The following is an 11,330-nucleotide window of genomic DNA, read 5'->3' on the forward strand; positions in this document are numbered from 1 at the left end:
GTTGTGTAAGTGTGAAGCATTGTGCTTACTCGCAGCACAGTAATAAATAGCAGAGTCTGACTGTTGGAGATCAATGATGGACAAACTTCCTTTAGTCATGCTTGTTCTGCTCATTTTGAACCGATCTTTATTGAATCCATCCTCATTGTTTGGACTCCCAGTTTGCCCATAGATATAACCAATTAAATTCATGGTTGTGATGTTTTTTTGCTGATACCATAACATATTATATAAGCTACTGTCATTGTGACTACATGGGATAATTACGTCTTCTGTTTCATTGACCAGCAGTGATGGGATCTGTTGAAAATTCACACAGTTTACCCTCCCTGTTGAAAAAAGATTTTTTTGTCAATGATTCAAATTTAAAACAAAAGCCAAGGTAATATATATATTTTTAAATATCCTACCAACAATCAAAATGAAGAACAAACAGAGTTCATAAGAACCGTCCATCCTTATGAGAAACACTTTGAGTGAACACATTGACATTTGCCTTTACACCATTACAGAGGGGTGGGGTTTGTACAACTTCCACGTATAAACAAGGAAATACACAATGAGATAATTCAGACATCAGAACTGAACCACGGAACCATTAGATCCCAATCTAATCGAGCGTCTGTGGGATGTGATACAAGTCCAATCAATGGAGGCCCCACCTTACAACTTACAGGACTTAAAGGATCTGCTGATAACATCTTGGTGCCAGATATCTCAGTACATCTTAAGAGGTCCAGTGAAGTCCATGCCTTGATGGGTCAGGGTTGTTTTGGCAGCAAAAGGGCAACCAACATAATATTAGGCAGGTGGTGAAAATGTTATGCCTGTATAATTATTTTGAAAAAAACTTAAAAAAAAAAAAACAAGTTATAGTCTTGGTGTACCATTTGCATTCAAAATACCAGCTGGTAATAAAAAACCCACATCAGATAACAAACCTGTATATATGTGATGTTTTAGTTAGGCTGTTGTACAAGTGTGCAGCACTGTGCATACTGGCTGCACAGTAATAAACAGCAGAGTCTGACAGGCTGAGATTGGAAATCATCAGAGTTCCTTTAAGTGTGCCCTGTCTGCTCTGTTTAAACCGAACGTGAAATTCTTCCTCATACTTTGGGTCACTGTTAGCTGTAAATGTATATCCGATAAGTGCCATAACTGTAGGGCTCTTCTGCTGATACCATAACATGCGATCGAGGCTATTTTCACCATGACTACAACCGATTGTAATGTTTTCCCTTTCCCTGACTAGGATCGATGGAGTCTGTTGAACTGTAACACAGTTTGCCTTCCCTGTTGAAGCAAAAAAAAAGAAAAAACATTTTAAAAAATATACTCACACTATAATTTCTAGTGCTTAGAGACAATGGCAGATAATTTCATTAATTCAGTCAGTCAATTATTCAGTGCACTTTATCTTTTTCAGAGTTGTGATTATATGCCTTTAAAAATGTCCTACCGAAAAACAAAATGAGGAAAACACAGAAGCAGCAAGTATCATACATCCTTCTGCTGTACAGCCTATGTACTCGTTTTGAGTATTTACATTTCCTTTACATTAGTAGAGGTGGGTGGAGTGTGCCGATGTGACAAGCATCCACATTTAAACCAGGAAGTCTTCAAAAAGCAAGGCGGCAGTTTAATTAAGAACACAACCAAAAGCTTAGTTTACTGCTCACATTATACAAGAGACACTCAGAGAGAGAGAGAGAGAGAGAGAGAGAGAGAGAGAGAGAGAGAGAGAGGGAGAGGATGTATTTATTAGATTTTCTTACCAAATATCAAAATGATCACAATAATTGTTTACCTATAATATAGTTTTGTATGCTTAGTTCTTGCAATTTCTCTGCTATTTTAAGATTTCTAAATAAATATTAAAAACAGAAGACCTTAAAGTCTGATATCATTCAAAAAAGTATTAAATTGAAGTAATGAGTAATTATTGTGATGCCATAAACTATTTCCAAAATTTTTTACTAGTATTGTCACTGTATTGTTTACAACAAACACTATTAATTTCAGCTCAGTCACCATAAGCATATAAAACAACAGATGGTAATAGAAAAAAAACACTTCAGATAACAAACCATTGATGTGTGTGATGTTTTAGTAAGACTCTTGGGTAAGAATGCAGCACTGTGCTTACTGGCTGCACAGTAATAGACAGCAGAGTCAGACTGGCGGAGATTAGAGATGGCCAGACTTCCTGCAAGTAGGGCCTGTCTGCTCAGTTTGAACCGATCTTCAAATTCTTTCTCATAATTTGGATTGCTGTTTTCAGTATTGGTATATCCGACCAGTGCCATAACTGTATGACTATTTTGCTGGTACCAATACATACGAGCTAAGTTATTATCATTATGGCTACAACTGATTGTAATATTTTCTCCTTCATTGACTAGGATCGATGGAGTCTGTTGAAATGTTACACCATTTGTCTTCCCTGTTGAAGCAGAAAGAGAGAAACAGTTGTCACAATAAATATACCATCATTTTAATGAAATTAAATCAGTGTGAGATGATGTAAGTCAGCATTAGTAACTGTTTTAGTTTCTATATTGTTCAGGTGATGGTATGCACCCCCCTATTAAATGCCCTACCGAAAAACAAAATGAAGCAAACACAAATTCCATAAGTATCATACATCCTTCTGATCTACAGACTGAGTGAATCTGTCCCATTTTAAACGATTTGCTGTACATTTCCTTTCCACTGTTTTAGGTGGGTGGTGTCTGCTGATGTACTGAGTTTAGTGATGGTAGAGTAAAGCCCAGTATTCTGAGAACTATCTCCCCATTGACTTAAATCTACAATGATACTTAAAGTCACATAAGTAAACCACAACAAAGTTTTATTTTCAAAATTCATCACTTACAGAATAACTGATTAATTCTCAAGCATCATGGACCCTATAATATCAAAGATTGAAAACTTTTATACAGCAATTTGTTAACTTGTTCTTTGTTCTTTGTATAAACCTAATCTGTTAACAGTGTAGTTTGGCTGTGGGTATTTGTATATATTAAACCACAAATTTGTTAAATCAGGCACTGATAGTGCGTGAGGATGTCTGGAGTTCATTTAGTATTTTAATTGATATCAAAAGTGTTCAGTGGGGTTTAGGTCAGGGCTTATGAGTTCTTGCACTTGAATCTCGATGTACCATGCTTTCATGTAACTCACTTTGTGCACAGGAAAGCTACCACCTACAAAGACATTCTATACAATTTTGCAGTTGTGGAGGAAGTACACAAACCATGTATTTGAGTTAAAGTTAAGATAGAAAAAATATTACTCCAGTAAAAGCAAAAAAGTGCTAATTTTTAACTTTCACTTGACTTAATGTAAAAAAAGCATTTTATGTACTTAAGTATCCAAAGTACTATGATTTATTATGGCTATAATGATTATATTATCTTTTTTTGTCACAAGACCCTTGCTTTATCAACTCAGGATATGTGAAAAGACTTGAATGTTACTCTGAGCACACCAATCTATTAATATAATGATACATTATGATATAATAATGAGTAAAACACTGATTGATATTACAATTATGATAAACCCAAAACCTTCTTTTCAACAGACTTTTCTTCCATCATTTATTCCTCTTGAAATGTTCTGCTTTCTGTTGAACTGAACTTTATGTTCATGCTAAGTAGATACCACCAAGCGACAATCAAAACAAGTTTGAAACAGAATCTATAAGTTATGTTTTTATCCACTTATAAATAAAATAGAATGACTGATTTAGCAAAATATAGTTGAGTAAAAAGCAAGATATTTGACTTCAAAATGTGGTGAAGTTAAAATAAAAGTTTTCCAAAATGGAAATACTTCAGTAAATAACAGATACACAAAAAAGCTTCCTTAAGTACTGTAAAAAAAAAATTAGATTTGCTTTATTACTGTCTGCCACTGCAACTGTGTGCTTCCAAAGTGTGTGGAGAAAAGCCACAGATGCGTGTCAGGTGTCTAGTATTCTTGTTAGGCACCTGGGGTCAGAGCAAAAGGTCAGGCCTGATACAGTGTCCCTGGAAAAAAGAGGGTTAAAATACCTGCTCAAGGGCCCAACAGTGGGCAATGGGTTAGGGTTAAACCCTCCAACCTCCCAATCAGTAACCCAGAGCCCTAATCCTTAAAATACCAATATTTATTAGATAATTGGTTGAAAGTAAAATTCATAATTTTTTTAAACATGTAATTATAATGTATGGAACTCATTTCATTAAAATTTTATTTCAGTTAAAATCTTGGTAAACATGTCCAAGTCAGAAAAAATGGTAATATAAAACCTCATCAGATAATAAACCTCTATTAGGTGTGTGTGTGTGTGTGTGTGTGTGTGTGTGTGTGTGTGTGTGTGTGTGTGTGTGATGTTTTAGTAAGGCTGTTGTGTAAATGTGCAGCACTGTGCTGACTGGCTGCACAGTAATAAACAGCAGTGTCTGACTGGTTGAGATTAGAGATGGTCAGAGTTCCTTTAACTGTAGCCTGTCTGCTCTGTTTGAACCGATCTTTAAATCCATCCTCATAGTTTGGATTACCTGTCGCTCCAACAGTTTAACCAATTAATGCCATATTTGGATAGCTATTTTGCTGATACCAATACATATTATATAAGTTACTATCATCATGACTACACTGGATTGTTATGTTGCTTGTTTCATTGGCTAGGATCGATGGAATCTGTTGAATTGTTGCACAGTTTGTTCTCCCTGTTGAAAACAAAAATTTGTTACAAAAAGCATATTTTAATTATAATACAAAAAAGTGAGAACATGGGGAGATAATAATAGTTCATTAATTTAACTTTAGTAACTACTTTCTATTGTCCAGGGTAATGGTGTTGTGCTTCTAAAAAAGAAATGTCCTACCAAACAATATAAAGACCACACAGAGTCCACAAGTTCCATACATCCATTTAATGCACATCTTGAGTGAGTCTGTCTCATTTCAAAGTATTTTTTTTTTAATTTACCCCATAAGAGGTGGGTGGGGTTTGATAATGTGATAAAAAACCTTTACATTTAACTTAGGACCAGGAAATTGTATGATTGAGAAACAGCACCCCCTGTTGACCAAAATCCACACTAATCAATAGACACATATTCAATGTTCTGTAACTGAACCTGATGTCCCATCAAAATCTATTTGACATAACACACAACTACAGTAATCAATTAAATGCAGTATTTATTGAAACGGTGCTGAATATTATAAGAAACACACAGAGATTTAAATATGGTATAAACAAACTGTACACTGTTAGCTTAAATACGGCATTAATCACAACAAATCACAATACATGTTAAATAGAGAAAGATAAAAAATGGGATTTTTTTTTTTTTTTTTTAGTAAACCATTTGTGGTTGTATTCTGCGTCATATAGATTTGTATCTAAATTCTTGTCCTCCAGTAGCACTTGCTGACCACTTTGCACATGAGTCAAGTCAAGTTTATTTATATAGTACCAGACTCAAAAGGGGAACCCATCCTCATTTGGGTGATATCGAGAGTGTGATTATAGTCTTTAAAAATACAGAACATTGGAGAGTGAGAACTACTATGAGCACTGGAAAGTAAGATTATGAGTAATGTCCTATCTACAGTATTATACAGCCATTTGAGATTATGAAACCAGGAGCTACTGACCAACTAACAAAAATAGCTCAACATTTGTGATCATCATAGATCCAACACCAGCTTCTCCATGCCAGAGCCTTTAAACACTCAAAGAGGTCCAAAGTCCAAACTCCACATGAAGTGGGATCCAAATGGCACTGGTAAATCTCTAGATAGTTGAACCACACGAACCACATAGTAAATATTAAATGTCTAACAACGAAACATAATCCTTCAGTGAAATATGCATTAAGAATGTAAGTATTAGAGAGACTGTGTATAACACACTGTTTTATTTTTATTTTATTTTATTTTTTCCTCATTTCATTCTCTTTATATTCTATCTCCTTTCATGCTTGAATGTCGCACTCTGTATATATGTGTGTGTGACAAATAAAATTTCATTTAATTTGATGATTAAAGGTTTCTACTGTACAAACCATTCCTAAACATGAGAATAATACAAATAGAACAATAAAAAAAATTAGAACAAATTCTAATAGCTGCTGCTTACTTTTATATAAACAATTCAAGTAATCCAAATCACATATCCATATTAAATACCAGTTGTTATTATATAAAACCTCATCAGATAACAAGTCTGTGGTGAATGTGTGTGTGATGTTTTAGTACGGTTGCTGTGTAAAAATGCAGCACTGTGTTCACTGGCTGCACAGTAATAAACTGCAGAGTCTGTCTGCAGGAGATCAGAGATGGTCAGACTTCCTTCAGTCATGGATTTTCTGCTCTGTTTGAACCGATCTTTATTAAATCCCTCCTCATTGTTAGGTTCACTCGTAGCTCCAGCAGTATATCCGATGAGTGACAATACTGTGATGCTTTTTTGCTGGTACCACAGCATACGAGGCAAGCCACTATTATCATGGCTACATCGGATTGTTACATTGCTTGCTGCATTAGCTAAGAGCGATGGTGTCTGTTGTACTTGCACTTTGTTTGCCTTGCCTGTCGAAAAAACTAAAACAAAAGACATAATTTCAATTAAATTAAAAAAAAATAATAATAAAATAAATATATATATATTTTAGTATACACCAGTAAGATCATTGATGAAAATTTTTCCAAAAATGTCTTACCAAAACACAAAATGATGAACACACACAAGAATCTACAAGTACCATACATCCTTCTGAATCACAACTTCAATGAGTCTGCCTTTTTTTTTTAAATACGTTGCATCTACTATTGGAAATGGGCGTGGTGGTGACATAAACATCACTAAAACCAGGATGTGCTCACATTCTTTTAATGTTTGCATTCAGAATCTTGAAAATCTATCTACAATACAGCAATAATAATAATAATAATAATAATAATAATAATAATAATAATAATAATAATAATAATAACAGAATATTAATAATAATAATAATAATAATAATAATAATAATAATAATAATAATGTTAATGATGTTTGCACATAATTAGTGCATAAAAAGAGATTTCTGGGAAAACTTTCCTGAAAACTGATCAGATGATGACCGGCTGAAGCAAATGAAAATACTTCCAAAGTATCACAAATAAACCTATACAGTGGAACCTCGTCAGTGCTCGAATTGAGTAAAGTCTTATGGGGTCCCCAGTTGTTGTTTAATTCATATTTTTTTTAATAAAATTATCTTGGGCACCCCCCTAAGTCTATTTTTTACTTTTCATGGGGGTCCCTAATGCTTTATAGGGGGTCTTGATCCCCCAGCCGCCTCTCAATTCGAGCACTGACCTCAATACTCGCGACCTTTAATTTGGATCCGGAATAGGAGTAACTCACAAAAAATTCGATAGTTCGTGAAAAGTCACAAGTGGCTCGAAAGTACTGAGTAACATTTCAAAACAGAGTTTGGCACATCAGGAACCAGCGCAAGCAGAAGAGGAAGATGCTTTCCATGAAGAAGAAGTGGATGAGCCTCCACCTTTAGAGAATTACTAAATCCTCTAATTTGCTGTGTAATACTGTACAAAAACATTAATTTTTATTTTATTTACATAAAGTATTGTGAATTTAGTCAAATAATGTAATGTTATATAGTAAAATACTGTACAGTACCCATTTAAAGCGATTTCATATTGTGTTACTGGGTTGCAAAGGGTGAGTCACAGTTTCTTTTGTTACTTGCGAGGGGTCATAGAACGTAACCCCAGTGAGGATCGATGTTGCACTGTGTATATATATATATATATTTATATCTTTCAATATGTTTAGACTTTATTGAATTCATTTTTGCATTACTTCTTATAATTTTTATTTTTATTTATTACTGTATTTCTTTTTTTTTCATGTTTACATTTTGGGCAGTCGTAAAAAACAGTTCACTACATGTCGTACTCTGTATGAATGTGCATGTGACAAATAAAATTTTCATTTGATTTTAATTTAATATACTGTATGTATTTTATATCTAATTGGCAGTATTATCAATATACTAGTTAAAAATAAATCAACATGACAAAATGTTCAGTTTGTTGCTCTATTTTACAGTATAAATTTACAGTATATTATGGTACAAAAATATATGACTGTAAATGCTTTTGCTAATATATGCCAGAATATATAGTGCATATTTGTTATTTTGAATAAATTGCATTAACCATAACCCTTGCATAAGTGTGATTCGAATATATTAAAGTGTATTTGTTACTCACCAAAATACAGCAGAATGAGAAACATAAAGCCCATTGAATGCCCGGATGTTGTGTGTGTGCTTGTGTGTCTGTATGTGTGTGTGCCTGATGTTTTAGTAAGGCTGGTGTGTAAGTGTGCAGCACTGTGTTTACTAGCAGCACAGTAATAAACAGCAGAATCTGACTGGAGGACTTTAGAGATAGTAAGATTTCCTTTCAGTGTGTTCTCTTTGGTCATGTGAAATCGATCTTTGAATTCATCTTCATTGCTTGGTTTACCCGAACCGTAAATATAAGAGATGAGGGAAAAATTGGTACTGTCACTCTTTTGCTGATACCACAGCATAAGCAGTAAGCTATTGTCATCATGACTACACTGGATCGTTATGTTGTCTTTTTCCTTGGCTAGCAGTGATCCAGCAGGGATCTGTTGAATTGTTGAACAGCTTGCCCTCCCTGTTGAAACAAATATATAGAAACATTGCCGTTCAAATAAGTCTAAGAAAAGCAATGACAAATCAAATATGATATCTAAACAACAAAATATGTTTACAAAAATAATACCAAAAAATAAAGTGAAGCAAACACAGAATCCAAACAGCCTGAACATCTTTATGAGGCACAGCACATTCACACAGCATTTATAGAGTTATAAGTGGGAGGGGTGTGTTTACAACTTACGTTTACAAAACATTGAAAAAACACAATCATGGCACTTTGTGCCAAGTTAAATGCTGAGTATTTTTATTTAAAAAATGTATGGTGTTGGTTTTCATTAATGAACATTCTTCTATATTACCCAGTTTTGAGAAGAATATCCCATGTACAGCTGCTTTTAATATTATTGTTTAATTACAAAGACATATATTTTTAAGCCTGGTTGAGTCGGATGATCAGAATCTTATAAACGAGTGACTTAAACATGTGACAAGGTTTCTTGTATGTTGGAATCTTGAGAAATGGGGTCTGAAAGCCATTTTTTTGCTATTGCATAAAATTCTGGAAGTTGGAGTCACACAAAACTATAAGCCAAAGAATATAAATTAATTCTTAATGAATATTGTTACTAGTATAAATACAGAACACCTGGTTGTGGTTAACCATAATCCAACTGACAGATAACAGACTTAAACTGTAACATTACCTACATTACCTGTGAGTATTGTAATAAGCGATTGGAAATGTATGTACTAATATACACTCTGGGTGGACACACAATATGGACAGCTCTCTAGATAATACATCCTGGGTCTTTTTTTTCAAAACTGCTCAATAAAGCCATGCTCCTAACATTACCAGCAATTTAGCCATATCTGAGCAAGGTTAGATTTGTGCTGCCTATTTCTTGGAGATACCAGAGCATTAAGGTCAATGTTACATCATTGTACATTAATTAAATGTACAATAATTAGAATAATTATCATTGCTAATTAGATTTACAGTATACAGTAACATTTGTAGCATATTAATATATAGTGCATGAGAGATTTATACTGGAAAAAACAATGACAGATTCTGACATGATGTATGCAATACATCCGTCTGAAAATAAAATGGGCTGAAGCTGACTCTCTCTCGTGAAGAAATATAAAAGTGGGGGCTGAGAATTGAGACAGGGTGGTGTCATTGGATTGGTAGTGAATGTTCAGACTGAGCAGTAGTAGCTACATCTATTAGCCCAAACATATTCAAGATTATTTTTTCAATACCTTGGATAACAAACCAGAAGTATAAAATTCCAGTTTGAAGCAAAGGCACTATTTGTGTTCTTGTGTGTTTGGGGGTTTTAGTAGGGAGATACTATCAAACCGCAGCACTGTGTTCACGTGCAGCACAATAATAAACAGCAGAGTCTGACTGAAGTACATTTGAGATTGTTAGGTTTCCTTCCTTTGTGCTTTTTCTGTTCTGCTTGAACCGCTCTTTAAAATCATTCTCGTTGTTAGGCTCATTCATGTTATAGCTATATCCAATCAATGCCATTTTATTGTCAATCTTTCTCTGATACCACAGCATAATATCTAGATTAGTGTCTTCATGGCTACAGTAAATTGCTACATGCTGATTTTCATTCACTATGAGTGAAGAACTCTGTTGAATGTTAGCACAGTTTGTTCTCCCTGCACAAGAAAAATACAGAAAATGTGTCAATTTAGAAAAAAGCATTGTAAAACAAAATATCAATTAATCAATTTTAAATGTGGTATTTTAGATTCCTACCTATAAATAAAAGCCAGAGCATGCACAACATACAAACAGATGTATACATTTTCCTGATGAACAGCTTGAATGAGAGAATAATTGAAGAACAGATTCATATGCCATTTTGGGATGCGCACTGCAATATATTCTACTGTGGACATCTCCCCCTCTTGGCCAAACACATAGGAGAGGTTGTGTTTTAAATAATGCTGAGAAGGATGGATGAGTTGCAAATATATGAAGTTTCTTTTTACAGAATTATTTGGCAATTGAACACTGTTCTATTACTCTGACTGAGATAATAAACAACAGAGCATTACATTATTAGATATACCTACTGTGTCCCTTTAGGCCAACTTCTACTTTAATTTAGTATTTAAAAAATCCCTCAAACTAGCCTGTCTGATACAAGCAACACACCATTTTGACATTTTATTTCATCATGAACTGAAGCTTTTGATTTGCATCTGCATGAATTAAAGTTTTGAGCTGTTGTGCAGGTGTAGAGTTATCTGAATGAAGTGGTAAATTTGGCATATGTTTGTTAACACTACATTACAACTTTATTACAATAAGATTATTTGATGAAATTTTCTTTTCTGCATAGAATTCAGTAAAATTACGCATATGGGGTTGAGTCAGCTGCAATTGCTGGCAAAATTCCAGTATGTTTTGGTGCCACAGACTACCAACATTTATACACTGTGGAATCTAGCAGCACACAAGTAAACTGCATCAATGCCCTCTTTAACATCCACTGTCAGGGACCATTTCTTCTTTGTTCCCCAGACTCTGAATCCATTTTCAAAACCCTTTTCTGGAGTGGAAATGCCAGCTACAAATCTGAGCATAAGCACTAG

The 11,330-nt window shown here is 34.2% G+C and overlaps 1 protein-coding gene across 1 annotated transcript; it reads right to left on the bottom strand.

Moving 5' to 3' along the window:
• Positions 1–2,889: 2,889 nt before the first annotated feature.
• On the bottom strand, positions 2,890–8,867 carry LOC124389566. The gene is made up of 4 exons (XM_046854945.1): positions 8,833–8,867; positions 8,290–8,724; positions 6,262–6,606; positions 2,890–2,912 (listed from the first exon to the last, which is right to left on the bottom strand). Exons 2-4 carry the CDS (start codon positions 8,612–8,614, stop codon positions 2,890–2,892), a joined length of 693 nt encoding a protein of 230 aa, XP_046710901.1. The 5' UTR covers positions 8,615–8,724; positions 8,833–8,867.
• Between the last annotated feature and the right edge of the window lie 2,463 nt (positions 8,868–11,330).

Source organism: Silurus meridionalis, chromosome 8 (assembly GCF_014805685.1).
Source record: "Silurus meridionalis isolate SWU-2019-XX chromosome 8, ASM1480568v1, whole genome shotgun sequence".
Taxonomy (NCBI): domain Eukaryota; kingdom Metazoa; phylum Chordata; class Actinopteri; order Siluriformes; family Siluridae; genus Silurus; species Silurus meridionalis.